The 21,317-nt window shown below is 37.4% G+C and overlaps 1 protein-coding gene across 1 annotated transcript in view; it reads left to right on the top strand.

The window, feature by feature from the left end:
- The window catches only part of abcc12 (ATP-binding cassette, sub-family C (CFTR/MRP), member 12), a 107,994-nt gene that overhangs the window by 2,011 nt on the left and 84,666 nt on the right, over positions 1–21,317 (top strand). Inside the window, exons 4-10 of the mRNA XM_060838341.1 lie at positions 4,398–4,631; positions 8,129–8,302; positions 18,223–18,370; positions 18,858–19,006; positions 19,102–19,209; positions 19,355–19,639; positions 19,746–19,817. Of these exons, the coding sequence (XP_060694324.1) occupies positions 4,398–4,631; positions 8,129–8,302; positions 18,223–18,370; positions 18,858–19,006; positions 19,102–19,209; positions 19,355–19,639; positions 19,746–19,817 (1,170 nt within the window). The remainder of the gene's footprint in view (positions 1–4,397; positions 4,632–8,128; positions 8,303–18,222; positions 18,371–18,857; positions 19,007–19,101; positions 19,210–19,354; positions 19,640–19,745; positions 19,818–21,317) is intronic.

Below are 21,317 nucleotides of genomic sequence, written 5' to 3'. Positions count from 1 at the left end.
CAGGTTGGACCGAAGGGTCTGTTTCCATGCTGTACATCTCTATGACTCTATGACTCTATGAATCTAAGGGCAAGCAGTCCCTACTGCACCCTTTAGGGAAGACAAGTCTCAATTACCTTGTTTCTTGCTCATACCCTAATATTTTTTGTTGTCTTTGCAGAACCCTTTCCTCAACATTGTATGAAAGTAACCTGCCCCACAATAAGTCCTGTTCATACATCAAGGCCACCTTCACTGATAAAGCCTATGCCACAAACTTTACGCCCAAAATCCTTAGCATCTTAAAGTAACTTCAGACTGGAGGCCTGTGATCAGTGGAGTGCCACAAGGATCAGTGCTGGGTCCACTACTTTTCATCATTTATATAAATGATTTGGATGTGCGCATAAAAGGTATAGTTAGTACGTTTGCAAATGCCACCAAAATTGGAGATGTCATGGACAGCAAAAAAGGTTACCTCGGATTACAACAGGATCTTGACCAGATGGACCAATGGTCAGCGGAGTGGCAGATGAAGTTAAAGTTAGTTAAATGCGAAGAGCTGCATTTTGGGAAAGCAACTCTTAGCAGAAGTTATACACTTAATGGTAAGATCCTAGGGAATGTTGCTGTACAAAGAGATCTTGGAGTGCAGGTTAATAGCTCCTTGAAAGTAGAGTCGCAGGCAGATGGATAGCGAAGAAAGCATTTGGTATGAAGTTAAAAATCACACAAAACCAGGTTATAGTCCAACAGGTTTATTTGGAAGCACTAGATTGCTGCTTTTTTTATCAGGTGTTTATGGAGAATAAGACTGTAAAACACAGAATTTATAGCAAAAGTTTACAGTGTGATGTAACTGAAATTATATATTGAAAAATACCTGAATTTTTTTATTAAGTCTCTCATCTTTTAGAATAACCATGTTGATTTCAGTTCTTTCATATATAATTTGCAAAACTTCTTTAGAAGTTATATTTTCGAGTGAACTTTAACAATTGGTGTCATGTCGTCCCAGATAATGTATTGAAGGTGTGAGCTTCCCTGTGTGAGGCAATGGTCTGACTGATTCTAATCTAAAAAACGGATTTACAGAATCTTACATAGATTCATGCAGTTTTACAGCAAAGTAAAATGTTATTCTGCAAGTACAAATTCACCCAACAAACTTCGAAGTGTATGTGTGCATGCAGGTGTGTGTGTGTGTGTGTGTGTGTATGTGTGTGTATGGGAGTGATATGAGTGTCTGTGAAAAAATGTGTGTATGTGTGCAACTGTGAGTGTAAAGGGGTCTGCAAGAGGGTGTGTGTGGTAGTGTACGTGTAAGCATATCAGAGAGGGCCTGCGTGTGTGTCCATCTGTCTGTTTGTGTATATAGTGCAATAGGGTCACATGTTGCACTACACCTACACACACACACACACACACACACACACACACACACACACACACACACACACACACACACACACACACACACACACACCCTCTCTGATATGCTTACACATACACTACCATACACACCCTCTTGCAGACTTATACCCCTTTACACTCACACTCACTGACATATACACACTCTCACAGACCCTCATTAACTCCCGCCCACATCCCCCACCCCACACAGACACTCATGCATGCACACATGCACATATAAGTTCGTGGGGTGAATTTGTACTTGTAAAATTACACTTTACTTTGCTCTAAAACTGCATGAATCCATGTAAGATTCTGTAAATCCGTTTTTTAGATTAGAATCAGTCTGACCATTGCCTCACACAGGAAAGCTAACACCTTCAATACATTATCTGGGCCAGCATGACACCAATTGAGAATGTAACTTTAAAAAAAAGTTTTACAATTTACAAATGAAAGAACTGAAACCAACATGGTCATTCTAACAAACAATCAGGCCTTTTTCAATACATAATTTTAGTTACATCACACTGTAAACTCTTGCTAAATTCTGTGTCTTACAATCTTATTATCCACAACCACCTGATGAAGGAGCAGCGCTCTGAAAGCTAGTGCTTCCAAATAAACCTATTGTATTGTTGTGTGATTTTTAACTTTGTACACCTCAGTCCAACACTGGCATCTCCAAGTCATGATGTTTGGTATGCTTTCCTTTATTGGTCAGAGTATTGAGTACAGGAGTTGGGAGGTCATATTATGGTTATACAGGATATTGGTTAGGTCACTTTTGGAATATTGCATGCAATTCTGGTCTACTTCTTATCAGAAGGATGTTGTGAAACTTGAAAAGGTTTAGAAAAGATTTACAAGAATGTTGCCATGTTGGAGGATTTGAATTATAGGGAGAGGTTGAATAGGCTAAAGCTATTTTCCCTAGCGAGTTGGAGGCTGAGGGAGTGACCTCATAGAGGTTTATAAAATCATGAGGGGCATGGATAGGGCATAGGTTTAGAGCGAGAGAGGAAAGATATAAAAGAGACCTAAGGTGCAACATGCAGTGGATGGTATATGTATGGAATGAGCTGCCAGAGGAAGTCGTGGAGGCTGGTACAATTGCAAAATTTAAAAGGCATCTGGATGGGTATATGAATAGCAGGGGTTTGGATGGCTATAGGCTGGCTGCTGGCAGGTGGGACTAGATTGGGTTGGGATATCTGGTCGGCATGGACGGGTTGGACCAAAGGGTCTGTTTCCTTGCTGTACATCCCTATGACTCCATGAATTCATGACCTCATCCCAGCCTATCTGCTCCATATTCCTCCATTCCAACGTTTAGAACATAGAATATAGAACATAGAACTGTAAAATACAGTACAGGATCTTTGGTCCTCGATATTGTGTCAACCTTTTATTCTACTCTAAGATCAAACTAACCTACATATCCTTCATTTCCCTGTCATCCATGTGCCTATCCAAGTGTTGCCTAATTGTCCATAATTTATCTGATTCTACTACTACCACTGGCAGTACTTTCCACGCACCCACCATTCTCTGTGTAAATAATCTACTTCTGACATCTCCCCTAAACCTTTCTCCAACCACCTTAAAATTATGCTCCCTTGTAATAGCCATTTCCGCCCTGGATAAAGTCTCTGGCTATCCACTTTATCTATACCTCGCATCATCTTGTACATCTATACCAAGTCACCTCTCATCCTTCTTCCCTCCAACGAGAAAAGCCCTAGCTCCCTTAACCTTTCTTTATAAGACATGCCCTTCAGTCCAGGCAACATCTTGGTAAATCTCCTCTGACCCTCTCGAAAGCTTCCACGTCCTTCCTATAATGAGGTGACCAGAACTGAACACAATATTCCGAGTGTGGTCCAAACAGGGTTTTATAGAACTGCAGCATAACCTCACGGCTCTTAAACTCATCCCTTTGCTAATTAGAATCAGCACACCACACACCTTCTGAACAACTCTATCAACTTGGGTGGCAACTTTGAGGGATCTATGGTCATGGACACTAAGATCCCTCTGTTTTTCCACACTGCCAAGAACCCTGTCTTTAACCCTGCAATCTGCATTTAAATTTGACTTCCAAAATGAATCACTTCAAAGTTTTCCAGGTTGAACTCCATCTTTCACTTTTCAGCCCAGCTCTGAATCCTATGAATGCCCTGTTGCAACCTATAACAGCCTTCCACACTATCCATAACTCCATCAACCTTTATATCATTGGCAAACTTACTAACCCACTCTTACATTTCCTCATCCACGTCATTTATAAAATCACAAAGAACAGAGGCCTAAGAGCAGACCTCTGCGGAACACCACTGGTCACCGAGCTCGAGGCCGAATACTTTCCATCACTATCACCCTCTGTCTTCTATCGGTCAGTCAATTCTGTATCCAAACAGCCAAATTTCCCTGTATCCCATGCCTCCTTACTTTATGAATGAGCCTACCATAGGGAACTTTATCAAATGCCTTGCTAAAATCCATATGCATCACATCCACTGCTCTACCTTCATCAATGTGTTTTGTCATATCCTCAAAGAATTTAATAAGGCTGTTCATTTTGACCTGCCCCTCACAAGGCCTGACTATCTCTAATCAAATTATGCTTTTCCAAATAATCATTTAGTGCTCCCTCTTCTTACCAGAACTGATAACATTTCAGTTATTCATGTTTCTGTTCTGAACGTCCCACCCCATACCTTATTGCTCCACTGACTTTTTAAAACCATGGAAACCATTTAAAAATAAAGCTTTGCTCACACCTTACTCCCTGCTGTCTTGGTCTAGTGTCCATTTTCTGTACATTCACTATCACTTGACTTTGGATATGTTTTTTCATTAAAGGCACCACATGGATGCAGGCTTTGGTTATTATTGTTGTTGTCGATATATAAAGTGGATGTATCCCATTGATATTTTGTCAAACACAAAAATGTCACAGTATTATTACTGTTTAACTGCTGCTATCCTTCCTTACTTTACAGGCAGTGCTGGTTCATGCTATACTTCAGCATATTGAAAAAAAATCAGACAATCTTGTTTATGGAGTTGGTCTGTGCTTGGCCTTATTTACTACAGAGCTCTGTAAAACAGCTTTCTTCTCAGCTTCATGGGCTATCAATTATCAGACTGCCATTCGACTAAAAGGTGCCATTTCTACTTCGGCATTTGTTAAGCTGATCCATCTTAAAAGTTTAAACAACATTTCCATTGGTGAGGTAAGCACTAATCTATAATATAAGATTACTCAGTTGTCCTTCATTGATTTCCATATGGTTGAGAAGATTATGTGACAGTAATTTAGTGGCAATGCCTCTCTGACTTTTTTTTTCTGCTTTTCTCCCTATGGTAGATCCAGCTTTTTAGAATAGTTTCACAGATAATAGTCAGTTGAAATATTGGTCAGACCAAATGTCTAAATGGTTTACATATCTATTGCTGCACCCATCCAAGTTTATTCCAACCGCTCCTGATTCGACACAACACATTCTTAACTGATCTTGATCTGCCTTGGCTCAAATTTATTCTGCTAGGCTTGTGGCTGTGATTAAAGTCATAAAATACAACACAACTTTGAATCTGGGAGGATTTAGATGACCATTTCATATTTTACAACAGTATTTCAGTAGCAATTACATTTCCTGCAGCACTTCAAGACACCCTGAGGTCGTTATGTGTGTGACTTAAATGTAAAACTTTGCTGTCTTAATAATTGGCAGGAGGAAGATTGGAGGAAAGTCTGCTTGGCCCACATCCCTAACTTAATCGTTTTGGGTTTCCTGGACTCCTCTCAGAACTTCCAGAAATGAGAGAGGTCAGACAAATACACTTAGGTGCCTAGACCTCTCCCCAATACATTTAGACTGCAATACCCTGCTTGCGCTTCCTAAACCTACTTCCTGATTTTTCTTCATCTTAAGGTACCCTCTCATGCACTCCCAAGTACTGACAGACCTGATCTGCTCCACCTGCAGCACGGCAGGTATGCAGGACATATATTTTTCTTAATGTGGAGGAGCCAGTGTTGGACTGGGGTGGACAAAGTTAAAAATGACACAACACCAGGTTATAGTCCAACTGGTTTCTTTGTAAGCACTAAGCACAACTACCTGATGAAGGAGCAGCGCTCCTAAAGCTAGTGCTTCCAAATAAACCTGTTGGACTATAACCTGGTGTTGTGTGATTTTTAACTTCGTACACTTTTCTCTATGTTCTTATCCCATCATCTGACAGCCCAGTGTTGTCAAAAATCAATATTCTCCCTTCCCTGTAATAAGAGATTTCAGTACGATTTCTCAATGTTCCACAACATCTAGACGTCCCCAATATTATATTTCAAAACCAATATCCAACCCTCATTGCTGCCAAATGTATTACTATCATTTATTCAGTAATTCCGCGAGTAAAACATGGTGCTGGCCCTTTGGTGAGATATATCCCAGGACCTGTCAACAGTATATCAAATATCAGCAACTCACTTGAATGCTGCCACTTTGAAAAACCTTTCATTCTTCTACTTATTATGACATCCTTTGATACTCTCTCCATTTTAGTCCCAATGCAGGATTTGGTGAGCAATGCCACCCATATCCTTGTACATAGCACATTGTGTTTCAGATCTCAAGGCACTCTACAGTAACTCAAACAACAGTAACATTTTCCATCGCTGAGTAATACTAACTCAAAAAAACTAATTTAAATGTGTTCAAAGCTTTGAACTTTCCCCAACCAATTACTCACTATTATTAATTTTCACATGTCTCCATTTGCTGCAACCTCCTATTATCTTTTTGTGTTCCACTATTTCAAGAAAGTGATGTATAAAAATGATATTGCTGGTAGGAATGCAGGTTACTCTACAAAATAAAGTGTTGGGATCAGTTGAATTTAGTGTTGGGTTACTAAATATTTTTAAAAAGCTGTGCTCTCAGGATTGTTGTGATGCAGTAGTAGTGTCCCTACCTGTGGCCAGAAAACCTGGATTCAAGTCCCACCTACTGGTGTGTCATAACATGTCTGAACAGGTTGAGATTTAAAAAAAAGCTGGGTTCTTCCGCACTGGGAAACTAATGTCTGGACAGGGAATGGGTCGAGAAGGGAATGGTGTCAACTGGCTTATGTGCTAAACTACAGATTCATATCAAATCCCTTATAAATCTCTGAAAGTCTTTTGCTGCCTAGTTCAATATATGGATATCAGTTTGTTAATCAAATGAGACTTATCAGTACTTATCATGACTTTTCATGACCTCAGGACATTCTAAAATGCTTTATAACAATGGAACTCTGTTTAAAGTGTAGCTATTGTTAAAATGTAGATGATGTATGACAATTTGTGCACAGCAAGCTCCCATAACAATGATATGTTCATGAACAAATAATCTGTTTTGAATTATGATGATCAAAGTTTAATTATTGGTTAAAATACTGATTAGACTGAAATATGTGGGCAAAGAAATACATGATAACAAAGAGGACCACCCATTTAGTTTGTTTCTCTACACAAATGCCAATTACATGTTCTGTGACTTTACTGATATTGGGCTGATGGATTAGTATTTTACCAGATTGGACTTGTCCTGCTCTTTGTGAACAAACAATATATGGGCAATTTTCTACTTTGTTGCCTAGAGGTCACTTTGGTAGAAGTTTCAGTTTCAGTTTTGTCCAGTTTCATAATCATTATATTACCATAATTCCTTATTTTTTATTTGTTATATTCATTATATACTATTTGTCTGGGAATATATATGTAAATTTTAATTTGATATTTAATATTTATAAAAATAGGAAACTAAAACTGGAACACAAAATTTGTTTAGACGGCATGGGATATTTTGTATTTCCAGTTGACTGAGGAAGAAATTATTCAATTACTTTGCTCCTAATATCAATAAAATAAACTGAAATTATTACATATAAGAATTATTCACAAAATTTACAAATCTTCATCAGTTTAAATGAGGGGACTCTTGAAAAAGTTTTGTAAGTCATTATAGACTTGCTTTAATATTCTGATTTTAACATTTGATCACTATTGTTTTCCTACAATCCACCATTCAGAAATTGAGTGTAATAGCATAGACCGAGTTTGTTAACCCATAGTAATCAAATAAATACAAGGGGTGTACAAGGGGAACCTCTCTGAAAAAAGAGAATGTAGGATAGATCCAGCATCTGAATTTAAGTGAACTAGGTCTGCATTTGGAGAGAAATATTACACCCTTCTGAATACTTTAAAATTTAAAAGAGCAACTAGATCAATTAAGAGATTAAACAGCAGTCAACATCTGTGCCAAATATGTAACATTTTTAAAGGGTTTGTTTTGAAGGTTTGTTTCTAAATGTATAACGTATATCAGGAACCTACTAATTTACATGACAAGGGTATTTAAAAAATCATCACCTCTCCACAACACTTTAATGATGAAAGTGATATCAGCTTTTTTGGAACTGAAATAATGAAAATCTCTCCTAACAATGATGTGAACTTTTTTTTCGCAAATGGATCTGACAGTTCAGATTCAACTTCTGTCTTGCAGAAGTGTAGAATTATTTGGCAACATCTGCCACTGAAAAAGTAGTGTTCAAAACATGAAAGCAAAAGAGAGGAATCAAGGTTTTTGTGCTAAATATAGATTGATTTCAAATCAAGTTCAAAGATTGAAAAACATGGCTTTGAGTTAACTTGCTTCATTTTACTTTCTTTATACAGGTATTGAACCTATTGTCAAATGATGGTCATCGACTATTTGAAGCTGCTTTGTTTTGTCCTTTTATATTTGGTACTCCGGTATTGCTAATCAGTTGCACAATATATTGCTACGTTATCCTTGGCCCAACATCATTGTTGGGGATTGTTGCTTATGTTTTATTTATACCTGTTCAGGTATGACATTACAATGAAATCCTAACACACCTATTGTCTCAAATTTTAGTACACATCCGCTGAGCTAACTTGTGAGCACTGTAAAGTTTGAGTTAGATGAATGATTGTTTCAGTTCAAATGAGGTGTTAAATATTGAAGTCATGACCAAAACTTACATTGCATTTATTTAACACCTCTTCATACTTTGGATATCTCACATTACAGTTAATTATGGGCATTAGCTATTAGCTTAGTTGGCAAAGACCATGGCTCTTAAATTAATTGAAATAATATAACCAATGGATTACTTTAGAAATGTAATCATTGTTATATTTTAGGCAAGCTTAACAGCCAATTTTCATATAGTAAGCTCTCGATCAACTCAGTAAAGAACTCTGCCGACATCAGTAGTCAAGCTCTAATGAGTATGATTATCCATTTTAAGAAATTCCGTGTTAATCGTCAAAGGTTCTGTGGGTCCGTATGTGACTGATAAGCCCAATTCTAGAGCACATCTCTGACCACACACTTAGCAGGCAGGGGGTTGAATTGGTTCTTGGTCTTGAGTTTTGGCATTCCTTCCTCTGATTCCTTTTCTGTACTTCCACCTGCCAATAATTGTTCTCAAAGAATTGCGTCCCTTTATACAGGAACTTCCTCCAAATTGGTTTCTTCTGAACAATTGAACCACACATTGACATCTATGTTGCATTTCTTGAGGGAAACATATCCTTCTTCATCTTTTTGTTCGAGTGCACTGGGTGAAGATGATTTGCCCTGGCAGTGTGAATTTAGCTATCCTAAAGAACTCTGTGCCCCTTAAGTAGCAGCATTTTATATTTTATATCCACCTGAATAGGCACATAATGGGCCATCTCTGACAATGCAGGATATTCTTGATGCTGCACAGAAGTATTACTCAGCCACTGACTGAGCTGTGCTAATAGTATTGTAGTGCTTTACTAACTATATACTGCATCTGAGGTAATACTTTCCTTTAGAGGAGTTGCTAGACTGAGAGCCTGTCAAATGTTTTAGCTGGATATCAAAATATTACAACTGTTTAAGGAAACTGAAGGCTTTTTGCTAATGTCCTGTTCACCACTTCTCACTCAATTAGGATCATAAAAAACAGACTCTTTCTAACTCTTTTATAGTATCTTACTGCGCATGAATGCTGCCATATTTACCTTCTAACAACATTTTTAAAATAATTCAGTACAAGTACTATGAGATGTTTCTGAAAGATATGATCAAACAGATTATACTAACTGGTGATTTTTGATACGATTTGTAGCTCAGGTTGATTATAAGTATGTAAATTAGATCATTGAGCTAGAAGATTTGTTTTCAGGTGTTTCATTACCATACGAGGCAGCATCATCAGTGAGAGTCTCTGGTGATGTGCTGGTGATATGTCCCGCCTCTCTATTTATAGGTCTTGGTTTCTGAAGGTGGGTGATGTCATTTCCAGTTCTTTCCTTCAAGGGAAGGTAGATAGGATCAAAATCAATGAGTTTGTTGATGGAGTTCTGGTTAGAATGCCATGTCTCTAAGAATTCCTGTGCATGTTTTTGTTTCACCTTTCCTAGGATGTGCGTGTTGACCCAGTAAAATTGTTATCTTTCTTTGTCTGTATGAATGGAAAGTAGTGATATAGGGTCCTGTCTTTTGGTGGCTAGTTGGTGTTATGTATCCTGGTGGCAAGTTTCCTACTTGTTTATCTGATGTAGTGTTTTTTACAGTTCTTGTATACTATGTTGTAAGAATGAAAACAAATCTTATAGCTCAGCGTGCTAACTTACATACTTATTATACTAATTTTCCTTTCTCTATAATGATCCAGAGCAATGTTTGCGTATAAAACTTATTAACTCATAAGTGTCCACTTTTTATAATTACTTAGTTCACAAAGTTAAACAGAGAAACATAAACTTGTTCCATCAAAGCAGCTAGCTCCAATGTTTTTGTCTTCACAACTACCATCGCATTAAAATTACTAGAATGCAGAAGTATTTCCTGAACATGAATACCTCTGAAACATCTTTCTAATATTTCCTCATAATTTGCCTTCCCTGTGCCATTTAAAGGGCTTGAACATGCTCCTTATGTTTGGAGACTAGAGACTGAACTTTCATCTGGGTTCAGAGACAGAATTAGAGAATGAATGGTTTTATTTATATATTTTGAGGGGAAGAAATGTCATTTTCTTTCATGTTCCTGACTCTCTGACCTCATTGCGGCTCAGGAATGCCCAATGTGCAACCTGCTGAGGTTGGCTTTCCAATTCTGAATGGAATTTGGTTTTGTTCCCACATAATGTCATCAAGTAGTACAGTTTTGGAAACCCATGAAAAGCATAACAAGTTTGAGAGTTTATGAAGAAAATAATGCAGAGGCAATTTTGAAAATCTGAGTTGTAAACCATTTTGACATTTTCAAATGTCATGCCTAGATGTTGCATTGTAATGTAGGTATGCATCTAATGCAGCAGTTCAGCAGACAGAACTGTCCTGTATGAGTAAGTTGACATCTCCATTATGTAATTGTTGGCACACGTAACAGTAATACAGTACTTTTCCAATGTAAAATGCCTTCTGATGTCATGTTTCTGTGCTGTAATTTAGTTGCACTGGCAGTAGGAAAGTGTGCTTCTGAAAGGATTAAAAAAAGGTCTGACCTATTTCCTCTCTGTGGTTTGATAGACACTTTACTTTGAAATGGAAATTATTATTTGTGCTGTCAAAGTAAATGTCTCAGATTTAAACATTTCCCATTTGATTATACAGCTCAAAATTCTTTATCCCTCATTATTTCTACAATTGTTGCATGAACACAGGGCGCATAGAAAAATTCATGGTAGTCAGGAAGAGCAAAGGAAATAACATGGGTTGAATTTTCTCATAATTTGGCTGTGTCCATTTCAGATGAGTGTTATGGAGGCTTTCTTTCCTGGAACTCCAGCAAATTTTCTTGCAAACTTATACACTGGTCACCTCTTCAAATAGTACATGCTTCCTCAAGGCCATTTTTGTGTTTTCCTGCACTTGCAGTGGCAGATGTGCACACCACCGCATGACAATCCAGGTTTCACATCATTGGTGCCATATTTAAAGCCCAGCGGTGCACCAGTTCAAATATTGCAAGTCAGAATTCACTTTTAACTTCCAGTTTAGGATGCATTGCCTCTGAGAGGTAGTTGATAGCTGGTACTGCAATTTGCTGTCAGGAGGTGACGTGGGAGAATATGGGCCATTCTCTTTCCTCAAAACTGTTAGAGGATAATTTAGTACCAGATTCTACCAATCTGGTCAGAAGTCACCAGACCACACTGGTCTGAACAGCGTCCATGATCTGTAGGAACATCTGGCAATGCCTCAAGGATGTTAAGAGCAATGAAAATATCAGCCAATGAGAAATCTGCATTCACCCATCACATGGTAGATTCATCTGAGTATCATAATGAAATTTTATGAAAACTTCACAAAATTCCAATGGCAGGCTAATTAGGCATTTAGAAATCACAGGCTTAAAAAAAATTGATTGGCTAGGATTACACAAAGATGTGGTCATTATCAGATAGTTGGCAAAATCCATTCAATCTATTCAATTTGTGTATTTAGTTCTGATACCAGCTACAGATGAATCATTTCATAGAACCTTAAAATCTTCCGTAGAATCGTTACCTGAAACCATGAATTAGAATCAGCATCTTTTAATGATTTTGGATACTTACAGAAGATTTCCAGAAGTGGTCACTTTTGGAAAAGCATTGCAAGAATGGAATTGTAAAAGTTAGTCCCATTCTTTTAGAAGATATGAATTACCCAAATAAATACAATCAGATAAATGCTGAAATTTTATATCACAAACATTCCAAGAAGTGGAGACGAGCTTTGGATGGAAAAAAATATACTTCTACATATCACTCACAATCTCAAGATTCATTGAAAAGATGACATCAAATTTTGAAGATCATTGTTAGACCTTATTGTCAAAAATGTTGTAATGGTTAGAGTAAAGGAATTCGTTTTTACTGTTCACCATAGGGATGCTTCTAATGAGTCCACAGGATTCAGTCCTTTTGAACTGATATATGAACATATGGTGAGAGGACCACTTGAAATGATTAAACAGAAATGGTCAAACCAAAGCTCAGAGACTAAGCTTTTAACCCATGTTTCAAGTTTCAGAGAGAAATTAATAAAAGCATGCAAGTTGGCCAAGAAGAATTCAAAGAGTGCTCAACAAACAATGAAAACTAGAATAGAATAATATTGTAGATTAGAGTTTGAAATTTTGTAATGAGTCAAGATGTTGTGTTGTTACCTTTCTCTGGGGAACTATTATAAGCAAGGTTTACTGGAAGTTATCAAACCAACAATAAACTCAATGACACAAATAATAGAGAGAATAATACAGTCAGGAAAAAGTATCAGAGAGAGTGTCCTGTTAAAATGTTAAGAAGGGATTATGACAGGGTTTGATAGCCAGAAGACAATTGTACTTACATAATTAAAAGAAATAGGGAGTGAAATAGAAACATCAGAACAATTGGAAAATAAATCAGCATTTGAACAATCGACAATCAGGCTGGATAATACAGAAGTACTTAAAAAGTTAGTAATACATTTTTTATTTTCTTAGAATACTCTCAAAGTGACTCACAAAGGCTATTATAGAACCATATGTCAATGTGTATGGACAGGCCAGGAAAAAAATCTTTGGTTGTTTATGGTGTTTATGTTTAAGTAGCATTACTTCTGAAACAATGTGTTTACAGATTCGGTTTAGAGATATTAGCTCAAGACAGGGACGAGATTAAGTTCTGGTTGGACAGTGATATTATTGAACTGATTCATAGTGCCTGGAGCTTACCTATTGTGATGATGCCAAAAGTGGATGGAACACTAAGGTTTTATATTTACTATCACAAAGTCAATGAGGTGACAAAATCAGACTCATATTATTTCAAGATTGCAGATTGCACTTAAAGAATCGGACCTACATGATTCACTATCAAAATCAACTTGCATCAAGAATTTTTGCAAATTGTATTGACTGATAAAGCCAAAAGGTACAGTTGCTAAATCTTGAAATGATACAAAGTTATGTAGAAAAGTAAATTGTGAAGTAGGCAGGAGGAGTCCACCAATTTATATAGGTAGATCAAGCGAGAGGGTAAAGATCTGACAAATGGAGCAAAATATAGTAAAATATGAAATTGATCATTTTGACCAGCAGAATAAAAGAATAAATGCATTTTCTCAATGGTGAGAAATGTAAAAGGACTTTGGTGCTTATATTTGTGAATTTTAAAAAAGGTTAGCGTGCAGGTAATTAGAAAAGTGAATAGAATGCTCATGTTCATTATGAGGGAAATTGAATACAAAAGTGGGGAGAATATGGGGATAGGTGAGATCATATCTGGAGTATTTTGTATAGTATCGAGCTGTTTATTCAATGAAACAGGCAAATCTATCAGCAGGCAGTTCAGTGAGGATTTATGAGAGTAATATTTGGAAGGGGAAAATTTGCCTCATGAGGAAAGTTTGGGCAGCCTATGTATCAGCTGGAGTTTTCAATATGATTGAAATACATAAGATTCTGGATGTAGGTTTGCTTGCTGAGCTGGAAGGGTCGTTTTCAGATGTTTCTTCACCATGCCAGGTAACATCATCAGGTAGCCTCCAGATGAAGCACTGGTGGCATGGCCCACTTTGTATTTATGTGTTTAAATTTCCTTGGGTTGGTGATGTAATTTCATGTGGTGATGTCATTTCCCATAGTGATGTCATTTCCTGTTCTTTTTCTCAGAGGGTGATAAATGGGCTCCAAATCAATACGATTGTTGATAGAGTTCCAGTTAGAATGCCATGCTTCTAGGAATTCTCATGCATGTCTCTGAGGCACACTCAATACACAATAAAGGAAAACGCTAGAAAGATTAAAAAAAGGTTAAAAAAAATTGTTATCCTACCTGCAGACAAAGGACATTTGACGTTCGTTTTAAATCAAAGAGACTACATTGAGAAAGTGAATGCACTATTTGCAGATATGAATACTTACCAACAAGTGGCGCTATACCCAAACCCACAACCAGAGAACTGAATCACGCTTTCAGCTAACTGAAACACAGCTCTACTCAAAATACTTCAAACATCTGGAGAAATAAATAAGACCAACTTCCAAAAAAATGAAACCAGATGGATCCAACATACCATGCTTCTACAGATTACCAAAATTCACAAACTAGAAGGCCCCCCTCAGACCCACAGTGTAATACAAACTTACAGACTGTCCAAGGAGCTACACAAAGACTAAAACACTTAGTGAAAGACTCGCGCCACTCCATCCACTCCACTCAAGAATTCCTGAAGACTACAAAAGACACCAAGATAGACAAGGATGAAGTATGGTCTCCTATGATGTAACAGCCCTGTCCACATCCATCAACATCAACCTCACCAAGGAAACACTGACTGTATTATTAGAAGAACCAAAGACACATACACCAAACACCACCAACGTCACCAGCAAGGACAATGTAGTCAAGCTAGTGGACCTATGCCTTACCACCCACTTCACCTTCAACAACAAAACCGACAGACAAACCAAAGGAACACCCATGGGATCTCTGATATCAGCGGCAGTAATGCAGAGACTCGAACAAACAGCTCTACCAACCATCCAACCCAAACTTTGGGTCTGCTACGTGAATGACACCTTTCTCATCACTGAACGAAACAATAAAAGGAAACTTTCAAGACTATTAATAATACGCTTACTGGCACAAATTTCACTAAAAAGGAGGAAAACAACAATAAACTGCCATTCCTAGATGTCGCAGTAGAGCATATAGCCAATAGGGAACTTCAAACCAGCATTTACAGGAAAACAACACATTCTGGCCAAATACTGAACTACAGAAGCAATCACCCCAACACCAACAAGCAAAGCTGCATTAGAACATTATTTCAATAACCACTACACAGCAGCACAAAGGAACTATGCAGAGCGGAGAAAAATCACCTATACAGTGTATTCAAAGAGAATGACCACTGTCCACTGATTTCTCATCAACAAACCCGAACGAGCAGACAAAACACATCCAGAAACCTTAGCCCACTCTCCCCTACATCAAAGACATCGCAGAAATGATTGACAGACTACTCGGTCCTCTTGGTGTCATGGTACTCCACAAACTCACCAACACACTAAAACAGCAACTAATGAACTTGAAAAACCTTATACAGACAACAAGCAAAACTAACGTAATTTACAAAAAACTTGCAAGAATAGTAACAAACAGTACATTGGACAAACAAACAGAAAACTAGCCACCAGGATATATGAACATCAACTGACCACAAAAAGACATGACCTACTCTCACTACTTTCCTTACAAACAGATGAGGAAGGACACCACTTCGACTGGGACAACACATCCATCCTAGGACAAGCCAAACAGAGACACGCACAAGAATTCCTAGAAGCATGGCATTCCAACTTGAACTGTATCAACAAACACATTGACTTGAATCCCATTTACCATCCCCGGAGAAAAAGAACAGGAAATGACATCACCACATGAAAATACATTAAATACAAAGTGGGCCATGCCACAGTGCGTCATCTGGAGGCTACCTGATGATGTTACCTAGTATGGTGAAGAAACATCTGAAAACGAACCTTCCAGCTTAGCAAGCAAACCCAAATCCAGAACCTCAACCTGAACCACAAATCTTCTCAAAACTTGCTAACACATAAGGTCCTGAGGACTCTAGACAGAATGCACGTGTCAAGGAAAATCCAGAACTAGAAATCACTGTTTCAAATAAAGGGCTTCAAGAAAGGAGAATTGTTATTTGAAAGATAGTTGTAGGTGTTTGGAACTCTTTTTCTCAAAAGGAATAGAAGCAGAGTCTTAGACTATGTTCTTGACAAGCAAGAGGAAGAACAGATAATAGAGTGGGCAGGAATGTGGAATAATCAGATCACCTCTGAATGGCAAAGTAAGCTCCAGGAGCTTCATGACCCTATTCTTGTTCTTAATTTGTTTATATGTAAAGTTCCATCTTGCAGATTAGATTGTATTTGAAAAAAGAAACTTCATTCAATTAAAATAAATTGTGACTATTAATAGGTTTACCACTTTTTGCTATTAGACATATTGATACTTTTTTAATATTTATAGATAGTTTTGACATTTTTCAACAGTTCCTTTTAAGCTTGACCTGTCTTGACAGTTCTTGACATGTTTGACACTTCTTTGTCAGCTTCCAAGGGATTTATGCATCTAATAGGCACAATTAGCAAGTCACACCACAGTAGAGGAGGGCATCGAGGATGTAATGTAAAACTTTCTAATGTTCATTTAGGATTTCATTTTCTCAAAATGTTGACATTAACGGTTGAGCAAGATCATCATGTGCTGAACTCAAATTAATTGCTGCTTGCTAGTTTTGAAACAAGTGGTCTCTAAACTTGATGAGTAATTATTTTGTGGATTGCTAGTGCAGGACTAAATCCAAGTTTACCTCAGTTAGCTTTGTCAATTTTCTTCAAAATATATCAATTATATAAACATATCTATTACATCAGCAATGACCTAATTAAATGGCATAGTGAACTTTATGCCGAATAGCTTGCTTCTGTTCATTCATCTTGTGATCTTATTGTTTTATTAGTTTATTTCCAATTTATGAGATTTTTCTTACATTCTTAATTCTGTGATTTTTGAGATTGTTAACAGCACTCATTAAATATTATATATATCAGGCCATTCAGGGGCAGTAAGGTGATGCAATGGTTAGCACTGCTGCCTCACAGCACCAGGGGCCTGGGTTTGATTCCATCCTCGTGCAAGTGCCTGTGTGGAGTTTGCACATTCTCCCTGTGCCTGTGTAGGTTTCCTTCGGGTGTTCTAGTTTTCTCCCACAGTTCAAAGATGTGTGGGTCAGGTGAATTGGCCATGCTAAATTGCCCATAGTGTTCAGCGATATGTAGATTAGGCACGTTAGCTAGGGGTAAATGTAGAGTAGTAGTTTCAGGGAATGGGTCTGGGTAGGTTATTCTTTGAAGGGTCAATGTGGACTTGTTGGGCCAATGGGCCTGTTTCCACACTATAGGGATACTAGGACTGAAATTTTACATGGCAACAAAATTTGTAATGATCAATTATCCAACTGTTTTATGTGTCACCCAATGTTCTTTTCCATAAATTTTGCTGGAGAGGGAATTCAGGACAGATCATGTACTCATGCCAGGTTCCACACAAAATGAGCTTTGTTATCATTTTGCATGTGTACAAGGTGTTAAATAAATGCAATGTTAGTTTGTTGCTGTCTCAGTTAACATTGTCAGGTATGTAGGATCCATTCATGAAGGCACATTGTTTTTAAGTTATGATAAATTTAGGTAGAGAGCCATTAATGATGGATGACATGTTACTGCTATCTTCTCTAATTATTATTTCTATTCTAATGGAACAATTAGTTTTCAATTTCTATTTATCTTGAAACAATTATCATTATAAATTTGGAAGAATTTCTTACTGACATGAACACTTTTGACAACTAAAATTGCTGAGCTGACTATTAATCTTGGACTAACATTTTTTTCTAATGTTCCTATATTTGTATTTCCGTTCATTGGTTTCTTGAAAGATCGCACAAAGCATGTCTTTCTTACCTATTTAATATCTTTTTCCATTATTAATTTACTTTAGCACCATCTTTGCCTCTTCTACATTTTCCTATCAACAATATACATTTATTTGGAAGGATATTCTGAAAGGTGTTCTTTATTTCTCAGCTGCTATTTTCTTGTGTTCTTTTCTCAATCAAATGCCTTGAAGTTCAGAAGCATTTTTGTGAAATTGGTATACAGGAAGTTCAGAATACATCATGAAATTATTTGTGATATTTATTGGTTCCAGCTGTTAATGGCACAACTTACTACAGGATTTCGACGCAAAGCCATTGTTCAGACAGATACTCGAGTGCGATTAATGAATGAAGTTTTGACATATATAAAACTGATAAAAATGTATGCATGGGAGAAATCGTTTGCACGTACTATTCATGGTAAGAAAACACATTTTTCAGTGAACTGGAGTAAAAGTTGCCCATTCATTAAAGCCATGCTTTCTTTTAAACCTGAATTGTCTTTTGTGTGTGTGTATATACATATTGTGTGTGTGTGTGTACAGAAGATCCTCGATTATCTGAACATCAATTATCTGAATTTTGGATTATCTGAAAAAGACTGCAAGGTCCTGATGCTTGGCTAAAATGTGTTATCCGAACATTCGATTATCCAAATATTTGACTATCCGAACACAATACTCCCCGCTCGTGTTGTTCGGATAATCGAGATTCCTCTGTACATATATATATGTAGGATGTAAACATATCAGTAGCTTTATGTTATCTTTATAATTCAAAACATGAAATATCAGTACCCAGAAACAAGAAATAATGCATATTTTAAATTATATAAGTTTTATGGATCTTAAGGGACATTAGATGTTGGCTGATGCAGACAATTTGTGCTGTTAATTTTCTGAAACAGATGTTCGTAAAACTGAACGAAAGATATTAGAAAAAGCAGGATATGTTCAAAGTGTGAATACTTCAGTTACTCCTATTGTACCAACATTGGCCACAGTCCTCACATTTGTTGTACACACACTCCTGGGATACGAGTTGACAGCATCCACGGTAAGATTAGAAGAAGAGAACATTTAATAACACACTTAGTGTTATCCTGACTATCTGTAAATTTGTTCCTTATATTTTTTTTCTCATCACTCAAGGCATTTACTGTGATTGCAGTTTTCAATTCAATGAAATTTTCATTGGCCAGTCTGCCATATTCAGTTAAAGCATTTGCAGAGGCTAAAATTTCTTTACGGAGGTTAAAGGTAAATTAGTAACTTTGATAATAATTTTACATTTATTGTTTTAAATATATGCATGTTGTTTATAGAAGAATAATTAAACAATTATTAAAGTTCCAATTCAGATTTGTGCATTTATGTTCCTTTCAAAAATTTACTTTATTATTAGAAAATTCTCGTCATGAAAGATCCTGTTGTATACGTGAAAAGTATGAAAGACTCTCCATACGCCATGCTGATGGAAAATGCTTCACTTTCATGGGACAATACAAATGGTAATGGAACATTAAATGCTGCTGACAAGATGCCAAAAGGAAAAAAAGTTTCTAGAGCAAATGGAGCAAATGACCCCAGTAGTTCTGGTCAACTGCCAGAAATTACATCTAAAACATCAGCAGAAAAAGACAACATTGTATTAACAACTCTCCACAGTATTAGCTTCAGGTTGGAAAAGGTACATGGTCACAGATATTACACCTGTTAAACTGGTATATCTTACATTTGAGGACATGTCTGAGGTTTAATAAATTAAATCTTAATATGGATTTTTTTTCTCTCAGGGGTCACTCTTAGGAGTTTGTGGAAATGTAGGAAGTGGAAAAAGTTCTTTAATATCTGCTCTACTGGGACAGGTAAGCACATTTTTGATTTAGTAACCAAGTGTAAACTGCTAATACCAAGCTTAGATCAAAGCAGTTTTCTTACGTATATAGGAAGAAATTGGGCAGCATGGTGGCTCAGTGGGTATCACTGTTACCTCACAGTGCCAGTGACCCAAGTTTGATTCCAGCCTTGGGCGACTGTCTGTGTGGAGTTTGCACATTCTCACCGTGTCTGCATGGGTTTCCTCCGGGTGCTCTGGTTTCCTTCTACAACCCAAAAATGTGTAGGTTAGGTGAATTGGCCATGCTAAATTGCCCATAACATTCGGAGATGTGAAGGTTAGGTGCATTCATCAGGGGTAAATGTAGAGTAATAGGATAGGGTAATGGTCTGGGTGGGATACTCTTTGGAGGGTCAGTAAGGACTTGTTGGGCTGAATGGCCTATTCTAAATTATAAAGAAACATTATGCTGAACATCTTTTTTGAAATTCATTCACACAATCAGATTGTTTATTAAATGTGATCAGATCTATATGTTTTTGTCTGTCTGTGATTAAAGATATAAACTAGTCAATTATCAAAATTAGTGAAGCTATAGTGAAACAGGTACACTTTAGCCCATGTTAGAACTTTTAAAAACCTATAGAATGTAGGGAAAAATTTTCCCATAAAGGTTGGAGCCCTGACAATGATTGGAAATCTGTGTCGACCGCATGCTTGGCTGGCCAATGTGACTTGCCTTTTGATTTCATGGGTGGACATTCAAGAACAACCTGCTACTGTGATTTGCTGTCCAGGTAGGCCAAAGAAAATTTAAGTAAAAATAAAAATTACATTGATGGAGAGGCAACATCTCTGAAATAATTTCTCTGGTCAAAGCCCACCACTTGAAAAAAAGCCTCTCCCAGGATGCCATAGGAAGACTGGCTACATGCAGCTGGTGGCCTCTGAAATGACTGTAATGAGGTCAGCCAGATGGGCATAATAGAATACGAGTTTCCTGATTGGATCAAGATGACATCAGCAGAGTAGGCAGCACTTGGGCTCTTGTGCCTCGGAGTGTCCTCCTTGTCTGCACTTTTCTTTTTTCTTCTACCCCTTTTTATTCCCTCAAAGTTACCTGAAAAAAGGCAGCTCTTCAGCTTTGATGGGATACGGAGCAATGGTGGCGTTTTCAGAGGCAGCCTGGCTGCAGACACATTTGATTGGTCTTTGAAGCCTGAAGCAAGACTTTCTCTTCTGTGTGGAGTAGCCTCTGACAGCAGTAATGGCGTGGGCTGGGAAGCCTGGAGTGGGACACTCTCTGTGGCATGGTGTGTGGCTAGGAAGCCCAGAGTGGGTCTCTGGTGTGCTGTAGCAGTGGAGAAGGAAACATTGGCCTCACTTTAAGCTATATTTTTTAATTTTTTAATTCAGTGAATGGAGGTGAATTATGAATGAGTGGCAGTACACACTTTTCACTCAGTTTTATATTGGATGCACGTGACACTATAGGATTTTTAATTCAATCTGGTCCAGTCAGGGAGAC

Source organism: Hemiscyllium ocellatum, chromosome 17, assembly GCF_020745735.1.
Source record: "Hemiscyllium ocellatum isolate sHemOce1 chromosome 17, sHemOce1.pat.X.cur, whole genome shotgun sequence".
Classification (NCBI taxonomy): domain Eukaryota; kingdom Metazoa; phylum Chordata; class Chondrichthyes; order Orectolobiformes; family Hemiscylliidae; genus Hemiscyllium; species Hemiscyllium ocellatum.
Note: the sequence above shows the minus strand (reverse complement) of the source record. Positions and strands in the feature narration are given on the sequence as shown.